The 21,631-nt window shown below is 30.6% G+C and overlaps 1 protein-coding gene across 1 annotated transcript; it reads left to right on the forward strand.

Moving 5' to 3' along the window:
• Positions 1-394: 394 nt before the first annotated feature.
• LOC123302298 lies at positions 395-6,264 on the forward strand. The gene is made up of 9 exons (XM_044885170.1): positions 395-421; positions 788-1,022; positions 1,083-1,379; positions 1,422-1,981; positions 3,549-3,863; positions 4,041-4,341; positions 4,441-4,816; positions 5,298-5,419; positions 6,119-6,264. The coding sequence occupies exons 1-9, from the start codon at positions 395-397 to the stop codon at positions 6,262-6,264; spliced, it is 2,379 nt and encodes a 792-aa protein (XP_044741105.1).
• The last annotated feature ends 15,367 nt before the right edge of the window (positions 6,265-21,631 follow it).

The following is a 21,631-nucleotide window of genomic DNA, read 5'->3' on the forward strand; positions in this document are numbered from 1 at the left end:
AAAAATTTGGTTTGATTTGAATTCCAAGAAAGGATAAAATCAGTTGTGACACATGCGCAGCGTCAAATTATTCATCACAATAGCCAAAGTGAGTGTGATGGACTGAGACGAGTGTAGTGCTATATTGTGTTTGTTTTTGTTATATATACGTATTGCGTATATTATATTAGTGAAAGAGAGAAAAAGCTATTCTATTTTTTGTGTTTATTATTTATATGATGTACTGTGTAAATCATATTAGTGAAAGCGAGATAAAGCTATTTGTTTGTTTATATTAGGAAGTTAAACTTCTATTATTATTATTTATTTGAAGTTGGTAAGTTTCAATATTTATTGAAAAATTTGTTTTCAGAAAATTCATTCGTTCTGTTTCGAAATATAATATTGGTTCAATATGGCAGAATTAGCCAAATTAAAGAAAGTTAGAGGGATTTAAAAAAGAAATCATTCTCGATTTGATAAGTTTTTAGAGAAACCAAGTGAGTTAGTAAACCAAATGGATATTAAAATTAGAAATGAGCAATTAGTTGCGGATTATAAAGAATTTTTAGTAACTCAGGCGGCAATTGAGAATCTCGAAGAGATTGATCTTGATGATCAAGAGCGAGATGCTTTTGAAGATAAATATTTTGAATTACATTCAAAATTTGAAATTAGGTTAAATATTAATACTACGACGCAGAATGGGGTCAGTCAAAATGTAAATATAAATCAACAAGATTCTTTTGCAAAAATAGTGAATTTGCCAATATTAAAGATTGAACCTTTTTCTGGGGATTATTTAAAGTGGGTTGAATTTAAAAGTACATTTGATTCGACTATTCATAGAAAGGAAAATTTATCAAAAGTTGATAAATTAAATTATTTAAAATCTTTGCTAAAAGGTGAAGCGTTAAGTATTATTTCCTCAATAAGTGTTACTGAAGAAGGGTATGATTTAGCATACAATTTGTTGATAAATGAATATGAAAATTCTTTATTAATTATCAATAGTCACATAAAATCATTACTTGAATTACCGAGTGTATCAAAAGAACATTCTATTATGGCATTAACTTTAAAATTTAAATTACATTTCGAAGCTTTAAAAAGTTTAAAAGTACCCGTTGATAATTGGGATCTTATTTTAATTTACATCATTGTACAAAAGTTAGATAACATATCTAGACAAGAATGGGAATTACAATTAGATAGGAAAAATATTCCGAAATTAAATAATTTGTTAGAATTTTTGGAACATCGAGCAAAAGCATTTCAAATTTTGTCATTAGATTCGGTTAATAAATTAAAAAATGATAATAATAAAAAACAAATTTCGTTACCATTAAATACGGATACAACAAAAAGATGTTGCTTTTACTGTAAATTAAATAATCACGGTATTTTGAAATGTTTTAAATTCAAAAATTTATCGAAAATAGACAGGCGAGAGTTTGTAGCTAAAAATAGGTTATGTTTTCTATGTTTAAATGAACATTCCATATATAATTGTCGATCCAAAATGAAATGTCGTATTTGTAATAAAAGGCATAATGACATGTTACACTATGAAAATGCAAATACATCGCTTGAAGTTTTGGATAATAAGGATCATAATTCTCAATATAAAAAAGGTGATAAATTAAATATTAGTAAAGAAAATTTAAATAAAAATAATGGCGAACAAGTTAGTTGTTGTTCAAATCAAAATATTAAATCTAATACACATGAAACATTGTTACCGACGGTCAAATTAAAAATTTTCGGAAAAGATGGAAAATATCTTATAGTTAGAGCATTATTAGATAGTGCGAGTGAAAGTAATTTTCTACGTCAAACTATTGTTGACAGATTAGGTTTATGTAAACAAAGACAAAATTTAAATATTGAAGGTTTGTCAGGTCATAAAGTTCAAGTTACTGAATCAGTTAATATTAAAATACATTCGTTGCATTCATCATTTAATGCTGATATAGAATGTTTCGTTTTAGATAATATTACGGTGCCATTGCCACATTCATATATAGATAAAAAAAAATTTTTACAACGCCCGCTCGAGAAGTAGACTTTTCGAGCGCTGTATGTCACCTTCAAAATACACAATAATCGCATACTTAACTATATGTGTTTCATAAACGCACATGTTCGGTTATAGACTACATAACTGCACAGATTCCTAATACACTATACTACTATAAAATATGTTATAACCTCACGGATACTGTCTGTATTACGTTTCTCACTTTACTAGAAACTACTGACACGCCATCTGACGCCGCGATAATAACATGAACATCATAATATACTAAATAATTTATGTTAATATTTTAACATAATTTATTTATACATAATAATTTTAACATAATTTACATTTAAAATAAGTAAATAAATCATTTCTCAAATTGATAAATTTCTCTCAAAGTCAACTTCCCGAGCGATTGTTGTAAAAAGTATTGAATGCTACTTGCGGAATAAGTAGCAAATACGACAGTCGTGATTACGGCATTCGCTCTAAGGTTATGAGACATTCTTATGAAGACTCGTGTGGTTGTCGCAACTCGCCTACGGCTCGTAGCGACATCTACCACACTCGTCTTCATAAGAATGTCCCATAACCTTACGCTCACGCCGCAACACCACGACTGTCAGATTATTTGCTACTTATCCCACATGTAGCATTAATAACTATATTTATACCAAAAAATATAAAATTAGCAGATTCCTCATTTAATTATCCAAATAACATTGATCTTTTAATTGGAAGTGATCTGTTCTTTAAAATACTGAGGGGAACACATGTCCCTTTAGATAAATTTAATTTATCGTTACATAAAACAGTTTTCGGTTATATAATAGCGGGTCCTATTTTGAATAAAAATAGTTCGTTAATTAAAAGTTGTCACTTGACGTCTCATTGTAAATCAGATGATTTAAATGAGAATGTAAAAAAATTTTGGGCACTAGAAGAATTGCCTTTAGTAAAAATTCAATCAAATGAAGATAAAATTTGTGATGAACATTTTGAAAAAACTTTTAAACGTGATGAAATTTCCGGAAAATTTATAGTTCAGTTACCTTTAAAGAAAGGAGTTGAAACTTTAGGTTCATCTTATCAACAAGCCCTCAAAAGGTTTGAATTTTTAGAAAAAAGATTTATTAAGGATGATGACTTGTATAAAGAATATAAAAAATTTATTTCTGAATATATTGATATGGGTCATGTAATAGATGTCACATCGACAGAAAAATACGGAACTGACGATAGTTTTGAATATTTTGTACCTCATCATGCAGTACTTAGACCAGATAAAACTACAACTAAGTTACGCGTTGTATTTGATTTTAGTTGCGAAACGAATAACGGATTGTCACTCAATGACATGATGTATGCCGGTCCGTCATTACAGCAAGAGCTTTTTGATATTATAATAAGATATAGAACATATAAATATGTATTTTCGTTAGATATTATGAAAATGTATAGGATGATTAATATTGCAGATAATCATCAAAGATTACAAAAAATATTTTGGAGAGATAAAAATTCAAATAAATTACAAATTTTAAAGTTAACTACGGTTACATACGGTGCTACTTCTAGTCCGTATTTAGCAATTAAAGTTTTACATAAATTAGCCGAAGAAAATGAAAATTGTTTTCCTAAAGCAGCTAAAGTTATAACACGTGATTTTTACATGGATGATTGTCTTACTGGAGCAAATTCAGCTCAAGAACTGTTAAATTTAAAAGATAATATAGTTTCAATTTTAGAAAGTGCAGGATTTGAATGCCATAAATGGGTTTCAAATTGTAAAGAACTTTTGAATACCATACCATTAGAAAAACAAGAAAAATGTTTAAATAACTACGAATCAGACAAACTTGTTAGTTCGCTAGGGTTGAAATACAGTGTAAAAAATGATTATCTTAAAATAAATGTACCAGAAATGGAAAAATTTGATGTATTAACAAAACGGTTAGCCTTATCTTGTATAAGTAAAATTTTTGATCCACTAGGATACATTGGAATAGTTATTGTAAAAATGAAATATTTTATTCAGAAAATTTGGACGTTTAAAGATTTGAATTGGGATACGCCTCTACCAACAAAATTACATAATGAATTTATAAGTAATTTTTCTGACATTCAATTACTAAACAAAGTGAAAATTCCAAGGCATTATTTTCATAATTATGTTTTAATTAAAAGTCATACATTACATGGGTTTTGTGATAGTAGCAAATACGCTTATGGCGCATGCGTATATATTAGGTCTCTTTATGAAGATGGTAGTGTAACTACAAATTTAATTGCATCAAAAACAAAATTAGTACCTTTAAAAGGAACCACTTTACCAAGAAGTGAGCTATTAGGTGCTGTACTATTAGCAAAATTATTTAATAAAATTAAAATAATATTAGAGGATGTTTTGAATATTGAAGAATATTATTTATGGACAGATTCAAGTATCATTTATGGATGGATTAAGTCTGATCCAAGTAAATTAAAAATGTTTGTTTCAAATCGTGTTTTTAGTATTCAAGAATTAACAAATTCATTGAATTGGTATCATTTGAATTCGGAATATAATTCGTGCGCAGATAAGTTAAGTAGAGGATTAAGTGTTTCAGAATTTTTGAATTTTCAAAATGTTTGGTTCCATGGTCCGGAATGGTTAACATTAGAAAAGACACATTGGCCAAAATCAAACATTAATCTTAGTAAATTAACATTACATGAAACAAAAGATGAAGTCATTACTGTGTTATTTACGAAAATCGAAAATAATAACATATTTTATGATATAATTAATAGTACATCAGACTATATGAAATTGCAAGTTAGAATAGCTTGGGTAAATCGAGCAATTTATAATTTTAAAAATTTTAAAGCCAAAAAGTTTGGTCATTTGAGTTTATTAGAAATTATTAATGCAAGAGAATTTATTATAAAATTAATACAAAATAAACATTTCTCTATAGAATTAAAAGAACTCAATAGTAAATCGGAAAATACGGATTTATATACCTACAAAAAAAGTCCTTTAAGATATTTAAATCCCTTTGTAGACAAAAATGGATTACTTAGAGTGGGGGGGGAGGATTGTAAAGTGTGATAAAATTTTAGAAAATCAAAAACATCCATATATACTACCTCCTAAATGTTATTTAAGCAATATTATTATTGAATTTGAACACAAAATGATGTTACATGCAGGTGTACAAAACTTATTAGCAAATATTCGGTTAAATTATTGGATCATAAATGGAAAACGTGAAGTAAAAAAAGTAATTAACAAATGTGTAAAATGTTATAGGTTTAGAGCAAAAGGCCAACAGCAATTAATGGCAGATTTGCCTAAAGAACGTGTTAATTTATCTAGGCACTTTCTAGAAACAGGAATAGACTTTGGGGGTCCAGTATTAGTAAAACAATCTCGTATTAGGGGCGTAATAACGACAAAAGCATGGTTTTGCATTTTTGTATGTCTTGCGACAAAGGCATATCATATTGAATTATGCTCGGATCTCACTTCAGAAACTTTTATAGCAGCTGTAACGCGATTTATTGGAAGACGCGGTATAATTAAATGTTTTCATTCTGATAATGGAACTAACTTTAAGGGCGGATATAACGAATTTCATCGATTGTATAATTTGTTTAAAAATGATGAATCATACAAGAGGATTATTGACTTTATGAATTGTAAAAATATTGAATGGAAATTTTCTATTCCTTTAGCTCCACATATGAACGGTATATGCGAAAGTGGTATCAAATTGATTAAATACCACCTAAAACGAGTAATAGGCGAAAATGTTCTCACGTATGAACAGCTTAATACACTTTTAATTTACATAGAAAGTATTTTGAATAGTAGACCTTTGTGTGGATTATCAAGCGATGTTGATGATTTAAAATACCTTAGTCCAGGTCATTTTTTAATCGGAGATAGTTTTACCAGTTATCCCGAACCAAATATTTCGGAACAGAGACGGAGTGGATTATCTCAATGGAAACAGATTTGTCAAATGAGGCAATCATTTTGGTCAAGGTTTTATAAAGAATATATATCACTATTGCAAAAAAGACCAAAATGGTTTCAAAAGCAACCTAATTTGGAAATTGGTTCATTAGTATTAATTAAGGAAGATGGTGTTCCACCATTAAAATGGATTTTAGCGCGAATTTCAAAATTGATAAAAGATAAGAATAATATCGCTAGATCCGCTATTGTGAAAACTCAAAAAGGTGAATTTACCAGATCAATTACCAAGTTATGAGATCAATTACCAAGTGCTACCTATAAATGTAGAAATTGAAACATAAAAATGTAAAAATTAAATTTGTTAAAATATTAAAAGTAAGTAAATATTGTTAATTTTAAATTTGATTTCTTTCATGATTTAATTTGTTAATTCGCATTTATTATTTACTTTGTTAAAGTTTGGTTTGATTTACATAATAGAAATTCATGTTATAAATTTAAACCAAGCTTTCTTAAACAACACAACTTCTGCGTGTCGGGAGGATGTTCAATCTTTTATAAAAATATTTAATTTGTTGCTATAATAATATATTTGTTTACGTATATGTTTGATGTTGCAAGTAAAAACAGAATAAATATGTACAAGTTTGAGCTTGCAACTAATATAATTTATACACAATTAAATAGAGCACAGAGCAGTGAGTTCTGCAGTAGGCTTCGTAACATACGGATGCATTAATTGTGTGCAGAAACGAAATGTAACTTTTCAACTAATCAACCTTCAATAAATTATTAATTATGGAATAAATAGTGTTTTGTGTTAAATAACCTACAGTCCACTTTCCTTACAAACCTTTTATTCCTATAAATTTCCACATTTACCAACAATTACCAATGCTGTTTTTGGACCGTCCAACATTGGGTCAATGATTAAATTGAAATCCAGGTTGTTACAGTTGGATCTTTTAGCAAACATTTTTATTTTCGTCATACTTGATACAGAAGTTGTGTTAATTAAATTGACATGATCCACGTATATAGAGATGCCAACTTTCTTTTGGCCAATTGGTTTATCTGATATCATCACACTTTACAATTTATTGATTGCCGGTACACAATTAAATAATTTTGTGGACGATATTTCTTTGCGCGGCATATTTTCGCAAAACGACTTTCATATCTTAAATTTCTATTTACAATGCAATAATTTTATTTGCGTAAATTGTTATGTAATCCAATGTTAAATTTTATTACCTCTAAATATTTTCATTTTGGTTAAATATTGTACGTATGAGAAAATATATTCACAATCGTTATGTAATTCACTGGATATAATTTTAAAATAGAAGATTGCATGAGAATTCATTTATTTTTATATTAAATCAATAATTTTTGCATTTGTTTGATTCAAAATTCGAAATATTTTGTAAATAATAATTCAGAGGTTATTGTGTGTCATGTACAGTGAATCTGTGTTATCTAAATTCTTATGTTCAAATATCTTTGTTAACGTAAACCAAAGTTTAATATAAATCACTCGTTGTTTGTTGTTGAATTTATGTAAAGAATAGTATAAATATTATCGAAGATAATAAATGAGAACTCTAGGATATGTCGAAATAAATTTCGATTTTTCCCCATTTTCCTAGATCAGTTTTTTGTATTTTTAAAAGACGTATTTTCGACTACCAAGTAGTCATCATCAGTAAGAATTAGCTAGTGAATGTTGCTCTTTGCTAATTTGGTGGCGGACTGCACACTGTTACTTTCGTGTATTTACAATTTATACTGTTCACAGTATCTGTCAAATTGTAATATTAGTGGCGCTAGCCAATCAACTTTCATCAGTTGACTAATGCTGGCCAATGAGCGTGATACTTGTGCGCAAGCCCATTCGAGTATTTTTTGACGTTTAAAATAATAAATTACAAATCAAACCTAAATTAAAAAACTATAAATAAATCATAAAAATAAATAATCCTTTATTTTTATAACGTATTAACAAATTTTAGAAATTCAACCTTGATTTTGCAATTTTTATTAGATCCGAATTTGGAATAGGTTCTTTGTCCAAGTTCATTGCTTCATTACCTATCATTTGAATGAAGATGCTTTCATAAGCGTCTAATTCGCAAGGATTGGGTACTGATTTTAGGAGCTTAAGGTTTGATTTGTCAATTTTGTGGTCGTTTTCGATAACGTGAGCGGCTACACATGATTTTTCAATTCTTCCATATTTTAAATGGCCCATATGTTCTTTGAATCTTGTGATAATTTGTCTTCTACTTTGACCTACATACTTCTTGGAACAATTTTGACATCCAATGCAATATATTCCCGATTGTTGTTCCATGTTGATTTTATCTTTGGGATTTCCAAGTAACTGTTTTAATTTTGTTCTACTAATGGGTGCTATTTTTAGGTTATGTTCTCCCAGTTCTTTTGTTAATTTGTTGACGTATGGTTGAAAATATGTAAGTTTGCACCATTTCTTTTTATCGATACTGTTTTGTTCTTGTTTCAAAGTTGTTGAATTGTTTCTTTGTATTCTTAATTTTACTTTTCGGATCATATTCTTGATTATTTGTCGATCAAATCCGTTGTATATTGCAACTTGGTGGATATGTTTTAATTCTTTGAAATATTTTCTGGTGGATAATGGTATTTTTATTAATCGGTTCACTAGGAAGTTGCAAATGGATAGTTTGTGTTGTGGTGGGCTGTTTGAATCTGCTGTGATGTATCTTTCAGTGTGTGTTGGTTTCCTGTATATGTCAAAATCTAGTTTCTTAGAATTTGTGTTTTTGGAAATTCTTATGTCAAGGAACGGAATCGAACCGTCCTTTTCGATTTCTGTTGTGAAATCAATTGAAGGGTACATGTTGTTCAGCTTATTAAGAAAATCTTGTGGATTTTCTTTTTCTGTGTCAAAAATATTGAAGATGTCATCAACATACCTGTACCAGACAGCGGGAAAATAACTGAATGTTTGTTGGGCTTGTTCTTCGAGGTCTGACATGAAGATGTTGCTCAAGAACGGAGATAACGGATTGCCCATAGACGTTCCAAATGTTTGTTTGTAGTATTTACCTTCGAAGGTAAACACATTTTGCCTCATGCATAGGCGTGTTAATTTTACCAATTCTGTTACTTCATCCATGTGTAAACCTTGATTTTTAAGCCATTTTTCGAACGCTTTTATTGCTTCTGGTATTGGAACACTGGGAAACAAAGCTTTGACATCAAATGACATTAGAACTGCACTTGGTGCCAATTCCGTATCCTTTATTTTGTTAATTAAATCAATACTATTTTTGACGGAAGACGAATCTGATTCGTTATTTAATGTTTGAAATTTTGTATGTTGGAGAATTTATACCTGAAACTATGTGTCGCATGGATCCATCTTGTTTGTGTATTTTTGGTAAACAATATAGACGAGGTGTTACAGGGTTCGAACACTGTAATTGAAATTTTAGTTGGTTGTTGATCAACTTTGGACATGCTTTTAAAGTGTCTTTTACATCGTTTACGAATGTGATTAATGGATCCGATCTTTGAACTCTGTATGGACCTTCGTTGATCATTTTTTCTACTTTTGCTGAATAATCATTTTTGTCCATTATGACGATTGAGTTGCCCTTGTCTGCCTTCAGGTAGTGTACATCCTTTTCTTTTAATGATTTAATTATTTTGCTATGGGTATCTTGACTGTTGTGTGGTTTGGAATTTTTTTATTATTTTTGTACAATTTTTTCTAATTTGGTTTTTGGTTGCTTCATCTAATGCTTTGATTCCTGTTTCAATATCCACACCTATATTTACGGACGGACATTCAATTTTCTGGATTGAAAAGTACAATCCTTTGTTAAATAGATTAATCTCATCATCTGAGAATTTGATATTGGTTGTGTTATGGGCGAGCTGTTGATCTTTGAATATTAATTCTGGTTTTTTATTTTTGTTTTTTAGCATTTTTAGTTTTTTGTACAATTTTGTTGTTTTTGTTTTGAGTTTATGTTTTATAACTATTTGAATTTGTCTAAACCAATTGAGCCAGTTATCGAATTCACAATTATTTAAATTTTTTGTCATCATTAACTGGAACTTATAAGTTTCCGTAAATATAGCTGTGGATATTGAAACAGGAATCAAAGCATTAGATGAAGCAACCAAAAACCAAATTAGAAAAAATTGTACAAAAATAATAAAAAAATTCCAAACCACACAACAGTCAAGATACCCAAAGCAAAATAATTAAATCATTAAAAGAAAAGAGTAGAAGAGTCAGCCCACTCCTGGCGCAGTTGGATGGTACACTTTTTCAAAAAGGGCAAACCTAGGTGAATGTTGGAAACCTCGGTTGAATGCGAAGTTGGATGACGTCATTGACCAATAGTAAATCAAGATGGCGTCGGGGGTGTGGTGGGGGGGAGGAATGGTATAAACGGGGGATGGCTTTGACCAATAGTGGTGGAGAGTGAACGGGGGGCGGGACGTTGACATTAGTCAGCAATTCTCAAGAATATGTTGAAATAGATAATATTTGACCTTGAAAAATATGATATCATCATCCTATTACAAGTTCAAACTTGTTTGAATCGACTTTGATCTTAAAATAATTTTACACGTGTCAAGACACGTGACCGGATGTTAATATTTTTATAATAAAATAGGATGATTCAGCAATGTAATATGACACTTGAACGTGTTAGATAATAATTTGCAAGTATGAACAAGTCTGAATTCCAAGAAAAGAATATTATTATGAGAGTCAGCAATTCTCGAGAATATGTTGAAATAGATAACATCTAACCTTGAAAAATATTGTAATTTGACACTTTAAATATACATGATAAAATTCAAGACACGTGACCGGATGTTAATATTTTTATAATAGAATAGGATGAATCAGCAATGTTATATGACACTTGAAATTTACATGATAAAAATCGTTCAAGGACACGTGAGCGGGAAGACGATGTTGACGAAGATTGTGTTGACATGGAAGAACGTCAAGCATTATTTTAAAATCATTCCTATATTGAATTTTATTACTGCAAGATATATATATTTTATTGTTATTGTTTACGACGTAATGTAAGGTTTTATTTAATAAAAATCTTATAAATATTTGTTTATTAATGATTAAATATTACATGAAAAAAAATTTACAGAAAAAAATTATTATTATGAATCTGAAAAAACACATAAAGTATTGGGTGACACTACAGTTCAATAAATTCATCAAATTCATTCCTATAACGACCTGCATTCATAGAGAAATTTTTCATTATTACAACAAATCCATTTGGTGAACTCCAACAATGTCGACATAAATCATGAAATTTTTGAAAATTCATATCAGAGCCAACATGATCGTAGAATATGTGTTTTAGATTCATTTCGCCCGTTTTGAATAACACCAAGCAATTAACATTGTCCCTTATGTTATGCTTTGGAACACGTGCGTAGCTCTGACATAGGTAGAAACAATCAATTTTTCGATGACGGCCCATACTAAAGTATTCTCTAATTCTCTGTTGTGAATGACAGCTCACATCATCAAAAATGAAAAGACTTTTTTCTCGAGCTTCATTTGGACTAAGAATTTCACTACTATCACTAAATGGAAAATAGCCAACCCCTTCCACTAATTTTAAAGTCTCTTCTAATAATTGATATTTCGGTTGGTAAAGAGATTTACTGTACACATAAATGTTTTCAAAGCGTAAACCGTTTTCATCATAAATTAAATTCAACATAACATTGGTTTTACCACAACCACTAGGGCCACATATTATTGTTCGTAGTGAATCTGAAAATAGAGGACCATGATATGTTTGTGTGTCTGTATTTTCTGGTATTAAATTTTCAACACTCAGAGCGGGTTGTTGTTTATGAAAACGCATTTTTAATGTAACTAAGACTAAAATTTCAATACAACCCATTTTATAAACATTTAAATATATGTGAACTTAATTGTTTAAAACATTTAGTAGTATGTCATATCAGAAGCAACAACACAAAGGAAGAGGTATTGTTAACACACTTATAAATAAATTACCGTTTGAGTTACACATACCAACTTATCGATATTGTGGACCTGGAAATAAGCTGACAGAACGATTAGCGCGTGGTGATAAACCAAAAAACGCATTGGAGCAGGCTTGTATGGTACATGATATAGCATATTCAAAAAGTAAAGACTTAAAGGAGCGTCATCTAGCAGATAAACAATTAGCTGAAGCCGCTTGGAAACGTGTCAAAGCATCTGATTCAACAATTGGTGAAAAAGCATCCGCTTTATTCGTTACAGGCGCCATGAAGGCAAAAACTTCACTTGGTATGGGATTAAAAAAGAAAAAGACGAAAAAGACAAAGAAAACTATAAACTTTACAGCATCAGTGCGAAAGGCACGAAATGCATTGAAAAAATCACAACCAACGGACTTAAAAGCAGCAGTAAAAATTGCAAAAGCAGCCGTGAGAGGTCAACGTATTAAAGCACCCACACGTGTAATACCAGTTCCAAAGTCTGGTGGTGTACTTCCATTAATTCCAATATTCGCAGAAGTCTCTGCTTTAGGTGATTTGGCTGGTGGAGCGTCGGGTATTGCTAAAGCCGTTACAAATTATAAAAGTGCTCGTGATCAACTTAATGAGAGTCAAAGACACAACAAAACAATGGAGGCTATAGCAATGGGTAAAGGCTTGTATTTAAGACCATACAACAAAGGCATGGGATTATATTTAGCAAAAAACTAATTGAAACGCTACCACGTAGAGCACTTTACGATACGGAGCTACGTGTGTATGCTAAACAATTTAAAATTCCGTATTTTCGTGGTGTTTTTATGCGTGACACCCTACCCAATAGACCATATAAATATGATACAGGAATTATCAACCATGAAGTATCTAAAAATAGTGGCACACACTGGACGGCATATAAAAAGTATAATCGAATTGTTATCTATTCTGATAGTTTTGGAAATTTGAGACCGCCAGCGGAAGTCCTTAAATATTTTAACGGATGTGACATTCAATATAATTTTGATAGGCAACAACAGTTTTATACTCCGATTTGTGGACATCTATGTATACAATTTTTATTAAATAAATAAACCAGCAAGTCTTGTATTCACTTCATTCAAAATCAAGATGTCATACATGCTTACTTTTACAGGGGATAGCTCTTTTTTAACAACAGACTATTCTCCACCAATTGAATTAGATAAAAATGAAAATTATGAAATGGGTCTAGTAGATTTACAAGGGTACAATTCCATACCTAATATACACAGCCACAATAACATGTTTTATTACGATGATAAAGTCATAGAAATACCTCCAGGATCTTATGAAGTTGAAGATATTGAACGTTATTTAAAAGAAGCTGTAGGCGATGAGGTGACACTACAAATAAATGCTAATACAAATACATTAAAATGTGAAATAAAGTGTACTGTGATAATAAACTGTGAACCATCAGATTCTGTTTGTCGCATGTTGGGATTTAATAAACGAAAACTAGATGCAAATAAAAGACATGAAAGTGACAATACAGTTAATATTTTACCTGTAGAAACATTTTATTAGTCTAGTAAAGAAGAGTCTGAAATCATGTTTTTCTCTGATACGGATGAAATTATATGGAAATTATCAGGAAAATGCATAAAAAACGATGGACAAAGTAAAAAAGTTCTCAAAGCCCGGGAAAGGGGTGAAAATTATGAAAAACTATCCCGAAATACGAATTTTGGGTTATATTTTGAAAATATCAAAAAAAGTTTCAAATAAAAGTTGTAGAGCATTAAATTTTAGGCCTAACTCTTTCAGACCAATTTTTCCTTAAAATGCACCCTTTCACCCCTAGAACGCTCAGAGTACTAAAAAAATGAAATTTCAGAAAAAAATATTATAGTAGTATAGTAACTCTAGGGCACTTCTAGACATGATAGAAACATGCGGTTTTTTGCATTCGACATAAAATCGCTTGAAATCTACAGGAAAAATCGAAAAACTTGTACTTTGTCATTGCAACCCCCTCCCACCCAAGCGGGAAAAATCACCCCAAAATAACAATTTTCTGTTCAATACATCCTAGAAAGATGACTTTTTCTCCCATCGACTCAAAATTAAGTCAAATTAACTGAATAAGTCGAAAAATATCATTGAAAACATCGCAGCCACCCGCAATAATGAAAAAACAACCCTCAAAATTGCCATTTTCAGTTTATAAATGCTAGAAACATGAGTTTTCCCCAATTGACCCAAAAAATGTCACATGCACTGCATTCTTCGAAAAATTTCCTTATCATCATCGTAAAATCGTCGTTATCCCCCCGGAAAATCGTAAAAACAACCCCTAAAATTACGTTTTTCTTTTGTTTACATGCTCGAAAGATGGGATTTTCACTAATTACCCGAAATTAATTTCGCATTAATAGAAAACTTTGAAAAATTTCCTTACCCACATGGCAACACCCTCCCCCCCCCAATCATAAAACCTCCCGAAAATTTGAATTATAAGTTCCATTTATGCTAGAAAGATAAGGTATTCACCAATAGACACGAAAAAAAGTAAAATTAACAGAATTCTTTTAAAATTTTCTCTATCCACATCGCAGACCCACGAAAATTCGAAATAAACACCCCCTAAAATTTTTTTTTCCTTTTATACATGCTAGAAAGATATAATTTTCACTAATTGACCCGAAATAGTTTCGCATGAATAGAATACTTTGATAAATTTCATTACCCACATGGAAACAGCCGTCTCCCCCCCAAAATAATAAAACTCCAAAATTAGGATTTTAAGTTCCATACATGCTAGAAAGAAAGGATTTTCACCAATACACACAAAATAAAGTAAAATTATCAGAATTCTTTTAAAATTTTCTCTATCCACATCGCAACCCCCCGAAAATTCGAAATAAACACCCCCTAAAAATTTTTATTTTTTTTCGTTGTATATATGCTAGAAAGATCTAATTTCCACTAATTGACCCGAAATAATTACGCATGAATACTTTAGTAAATTTAATAAATTTCTTTACCCACACCGCATCCTCCCGGAAAACCAGAAAACCCCCCGAAAATTTAGTGTTTTCAGTTCTATACGTGCTAGAAAGATAGGATTTTCACCAATAGACACGAAATAGAGTGAAATTAACAGAATGCTTTCAAAATTTTCATTATCCACATCGAAACCCCCGGAAATTCGAAAAAAACCCTAAAATTACGGGTTTTTTTGTTGTATACATGCTTGAAAGATATAATTTTCACTAATTGACCCGAAATAATTGTAATTCGCATGGATAGAATACTTTGATAAATTTCATTACCCACACAGCAATCTTCCGAAAAATCAGAAATTTCCCCCAAAATTAGTGTTTTAAGTTCTATACGTGCTAGAAAGACAGGATTTTCTCCAATAGACCCGAAATAAAGTGAAAATTAAAGAATGCTTTAAAAATTTTCCTCAAACGCATCAAATCACCATAAAATTACGTTTTTTTGTTGTATACTTACATGCTGCGAAAATGGGATTTTCACTAATTGATCCAAAATAGTTTCGCATTAATAGATACTTTGGAAAATTTCATTACCCACATCGCAACCCCTCGAAAAATCAGACACCCCCCGAGAATTAGGTTCTTAAGTTGTATACAATGCTAGAAAGATGGGATTTTCATCAATAGACCCAAAATAAAGTTAATTTAACAGAACACTTCCAATAATTACATTAATTGCTAAGATATTTTATCTCGCTCACTTTTCTATGATAAACAAAAAAAATATGATTATACTCTCTTAGCTGCTACTTTTTACTAAGCTTTACAACTGAGCCTTTTTTGATGACTGTTGGTTTGAAGGATCTGAAGCAAAAAAAAATTAAATAAACCCATGATGGGGTTTCATGAAAGAGAATATAATTATTAGTTAAGATTAACGGAGTTACGAGTTGAAAAGTGTGCTAGAGGGCCCAACCCATGCAGTTTTCCGGGATAATTGTACTTTTTAGAGCCATCCTGATATTTAAACTGACAGGTCCAGAGGTTAAGATCAGAACTGAAAGGTATGTTTAGTGTTCAAAGTAAAGGCTTCATTTCTTTACTTTTCCAAAAGTTACCGTATGGATTTGAATTTCACATCTACAAAACAAAAAGTCCAAAAGGAAAGAGTTAAATACAATATCAAAGGTAATTTTAAACTTGAACGATATTTTATATAAACATAATCAAATACAAATTTAACGCGTTAAGCGTCATTATGAAAATTTACAAAGTATAGAAATTTAACACATTAAGTGTTTACTGAATAACATAAATCAAGTATTTAATAAATACACATATTCTAAAGTGTTTTACGAATAACGATTAATAAATTCTAAGTCATTTTAAACCTAGAAACCTTAAATAAACTTATATCAAAGGTTTAAACGGATGCATAATATATTGAAATTAAACATTTCAAACTATCTCCAAAAACCCAATAATTATAATAAATCGAAACATACCAGATAATTTAATAAAAATATCACTGTTAGCTCACATATTGTTTAAGTGTGCCACGTGCAAATAATTTAAAATTGTACATTGAATGTAGGATCCATTACTGTTTTTACATTGCGATCCTTGCTGTCCGAGAGCCCAAATCGAAGAGAGCTCCTAATCAATACTCAAACAAGTAGGTTAGTAAATTCCTCCGCGTAGCGATCACTGCGCATAAGAAAATAGATCCATTATTTTATGTAATATGTTGTGTTCGTAATTTATGTACTCTAACCGACATAAATTACGGAACAGATCTAACGGGCTGTTCAAGATTTGAAGGATCTAATTCAAAAATATATTATTTCTATGCCATTTTTTTTTTTAAATAATTAAATAATTACATTTTGTTACGAGATATATATTAAATTAATTATTAAGTAGAGTCTTAAAGAAGAGACTCTTGAAAAAAAAGTATTTTACCACGTTTACCATACAGTTTTCACTGAGACGGAGCAAGCATGTCAAAAAGACATCTTACATATTGACGGTACACACAGGTTTCTCACTTATTATAGTTCTGCGCATGGGTTAACCGTGAATATAAAAACTGCGCCATGCAAATTCCTTATATTTTGCAAGTGTGTTAAAGGGGAAATTTTGGGGGTGTTTTTCCCTTTTCGAGAGGTAAAGATGTATAATATGAAATTTTTGGATGTATTCTGTGAATTTAACATTAATTCAGATCTATTGGGAAAATCCCATATTCACCAATTACATTGTATAGAACTCATAAAACCTAATTTTCGGGGGATTTTCCGATTTTCCGAGGGGTTGCGATGTGGCTAATGAAATTTTTTAAAGTATTCTATCAATACGAAACTATTTTTTATCAGTTAGTGAAAAATGTAAGTATACAACAAATAAACGTAATTTTATGGTGTGATTTTTCGAATTTCCGGGGGGTTGTGATGTAGACAGTGAAAATTTTAAAAGAATTCTGTTAATATTACTTTATTTCGTGTGTATTGGTGAAAATCCTTTCTTTCTAGCATGTATGGAACTTAAAATCCTAATTTTGGAGTTTTATTATTTTGGGGGGGAGAGGGCTGTTTCCATGTGGGTAATGAAATTTATCAAAGTATTCTATTCATGCGAAACTATTTCGGGTCAATTAGTGAAAATTATATCTTTCTAGCATGTATAAAAGGAAAAAAAAATTTTAGGGGGTGTTTATTTCGAATTTTCGTGGGTCTGCGATGTGGATAGAGAAAATTTTAAAAGAATTCTGTTAATTTTACTTTTTTTCGTGTCTATTGGTGAATACCTTATCTTTCTAGCATAAATGGAACTTATAATTCAAATTTTCGGGAGGTTTTATGATTGGGGGGGAGGGTGTTGCCATGTGGGTTAGGAAATTTCCAAAGTTTTCTATTAATGCGAAATTAATTCCGGGTAATTAGTGAAAATCCCATCTTTCGAGCATGTAAACAAAAGAAAAACGTAATTTTAGGGGTTGTTTTTGCGATTTTTCGGGGGGATAACGACGATTTTACGATGATGATAAGGAAATTTTTCGAAGAATTCAGTGCATGTGACATTTTTTGGGTCAATTGGGGAAAAACTCATCTTTCTAGCATTTATAAACTGAAAATGGCAATTTTGAGGGTTGTTTTTTCATTATTGCGGGTGGCTGCGATGTTTTCAATGATATTTTTCGACGTATTCAGTTAATTTGACTTAATTTTGAGTCGATGAGAGAAAAAGTCATCTTTCTAGGGTGTTTTGAACAGAAAATTGTTATTTTGGGGTGATTTTTCCCACTTGGGTGGGAGGGGGTTGCAATGACAAAGTACAAGTTTTTCGATTTTTCCTGTAGATTTCAAGCGATTTTATGTCGAATGCAAAAAACCGCATGTTTCTATCATGTCTAGAAGTGCCCTAGAGCTACTATACTCTAGTCAGTCAGATTCACTTTTAAGAGAAGAGATGAAAAAAAAAATTTTTTTTCTCTACCATTGTTGTCTGTATTTTTTTTTAGAAAAAAAAAAAAAAAAAAACAATTAAAGAAGTCCAATTTTAATATTTTTTTTCTGAAATTTCATTTTTTTAGCTCTCTGAGCGTTCTAGGGGTGAAAGGGTGCATTTTAAGGAAAAATTGGTCGGAAAGAGTTAGGCCTAAAATTTAATGCTCTACAACTTTTATTTGAAACTTTTTTGATATTTCCAAAATATAACCCAAAATTCGTATTTCGGGATAGTTTTTCATAATTTTCACCCCTTTCCCGGGGGGTCGAGAACTTTTTTACTTTGTCCATCGTTTTCTATGCATTTTTCTGATAATTTTCATATCATTTCATCCGTATCAGAGAAAAACATGATTTCAGACTCTTCTTTACTGGACTATTATGTTCAATGTAATATTACAAATGGTTCGTATCATAACAATGAAATCAGTCACACATTGTTTCATTTTTCACCAAATCTACCACCAGGCTATAAAATTGTGATACATCCTATGAATGTTATTTATTAACCAATCAACTGTCAAACTATAAGCAACATTACGCTCATGTTAGTGGACCAAACTGGTAAATTAGTAAACTTTCGAGGTGAAAACTTTACAATTGGATTACACTTGAAAAAGATATAATGAGTTTTGTATTTAATCATCATACACGTTATGCCGGAGGCAGTGTTTCTACAAACCGTCCGATAAAACAACCTCAATCGAGCAACAATAGAATAAAAAATCACAAACAGTTATCATACGAAAATAGAAAATTTCTTCAATCAATTGGCTTAAAACTAAAACGGCCAATTGTTGGGTAAAATTTAGTTGTTGGTTTAAAATAAAGAAATCAGTTATACGAATAAAATTCAATTGTATTAAGAAGAAGAAGAAGAAGAATGACAGAAATACTAGAAGTGACCAATGTACCTGAGTACGATAATGTTATTACAGGACTAGAGTATCACAACCACCAAGCTTATAATTCATCGAAATTTGAATTAAGCGATGAGAGTAGAATTTGCATTCAATCACAAGACTTGTACACATTACCAAGTGAAAGTGTTTTAAATATCGAAGGTCAAGTGACTGATGATGATGCTACAAATGCAGCCAGCTTCATATCGAATGCTATATCATTTATGTTTCATGAAATTCGTTATGAAAGTGGTGGTAAGGTAATTGATGTGATTAATAACGTAGGCATCGTTAGCACTATAAAAAACTATCTATCCCTAAACGAAAATCAAAGTAAAGCTTTAGAGATTGCTGGCTTTGGTGAAAATTTTAAAAAGGATGCTGCTGGTTACTTCAATGTTCGTATTCCATTGAAAATGTATATGGGTTTTTTTGAAGATTATCCTAAAATTCTCGTAAACATGAAACATGAAACAAGAAATCGTTATTGTTCGTGCAAATGATGATATTAATTGTTTTACCTCAACTATCGCAACAAGCAAACTTGAAATTAAAATCAACAAATTAGAATGGTGTGTTCCATACGTTAAAGTGTCTGATAAAATGCGAGTCAAATTATACAACTTAGTCAATCAAAATGATGATTTGAGGTTATGGTTTCGATCAATGGAATGTCTACTTATACCAGAACTACCATTAACTGATAGGCATGTGTGGAGTGTTAAAACTAGTGTAGAATGTCCTAACTACGCTGTTATCTGTTTCCAAACAAATCGTGACCGTAACATTTTAAAAGATTCCAGTCAGTTTGACCATTGTAACTTAACAAATTTGAAAGTTTATTTAAATGGTGAAGCCTACCCATATGTGAATTTGAATCTAAATTACACAAACAATCAAACAGCGTTACTGTATGAAATGTATTGTAATTTTCAAAAATCGTACTATAGACGCTCTATAACAGAACCATTGCTAGATAAAGAAACGTTTATAAATAAATCACCTCTATTTGTCATTGACTGTTCTAAGCACCCAGAGTCACTTTAATCTACAACAGTGGACTTGCGCGTTGAGTTTGAAGCTAGTGTTAATTTCCCAGCTAAAACGCGTGCGTATTGTATAGTGTTCCATGATCGATTATTTAAATACAATCCACTTACGAATATTGTGAATAGAGTAGTTTAAAATGGCGTACATAGTGGACGTACAGGGCTGCAAAGTAAACAATGAATTCATCGTTAAAGAACTTAGTTTTGTGGATACAAATGGTAACCACTTTGGACATTATGTATTCAAACCGCCATTTCCATTTAACACATTAAGTGATTCGGATAAGAAACAAGCAATTTGGCTCTCAAATAATTACCATGGCTTATACTGAAATCAAGGAGCCACCGATTATGGCGAGTTATCAACCATTTTAACACACATTGCTAATCATAATGTTATATACTGCAAAGGTGAAGAAAAGAAAATTTGGATAAAAAAATTAATTCGAAATTCAACAAGGGCAGTCCACATTGAAAATTTGGATGGTGGAAAACCGCTCCATAAGAATGACAGTGTATCAAAAGCTCTATGCATCATCTATAAACATAAACATTGTACCACAAATATTATTATGTATTTATTACATTATTTTTTTAATAGATCTTTATACGGAGGTGCTTGTTGTTGATTATTATAACAATAAATAATATTAAAAAATAAAATGATCGTCTTTATTTATATTTTGTATTTTGTTTTAATCTAAAATTGTAATTTTTTTAAAATAAAATTTTTTTTATCTAGTCTGTAGTACAAGTTGATTTATTATTATTCCTTATAAAGAGCATATTATCTAGGTTGATTGATGATGCTTGTTAGGTTATTAAGCGCTGTTTATCAACTGTATAGGTCATTTAATTTGTGATCTTTTATGTGATAAAATGCTTCAGACAACGAAACAGCTAGCTAAGTTGGAGATATTATACAGAAAAAGTAAAAAATAACGCACTCAAAGCTGATGAACAAACAGCGACCATTTCATTAGAAAAAACATTTAAGCCCATCACTGATCCGTTGAATAAGCTAGTAGAAAAACAAGAGAACAAAAATGATTTTACTCGAATTAATATAAAACGCAAGATGGAAGATGACAATAAAGATGAACTATTAAATTATACGCCAATGAAGGCTCGAAAATTATTTGAAGATACTCCAGTAGTGACAAAACAAACAAATCTATCTGACAC

Source organism: Chrysoperla carnea, chromosome X (assembly GCF_905475395.1).
Source record: "Chrysoperla carnea chromosome X, inChrCarn1.1, whole genome shotgun sequence".
NCBI lineage: Eukaryota > Metazoa > Arthropoda > Insecta > Neuroptera > Chrysopidae > Chrysoperla > Chrysoperla carnea.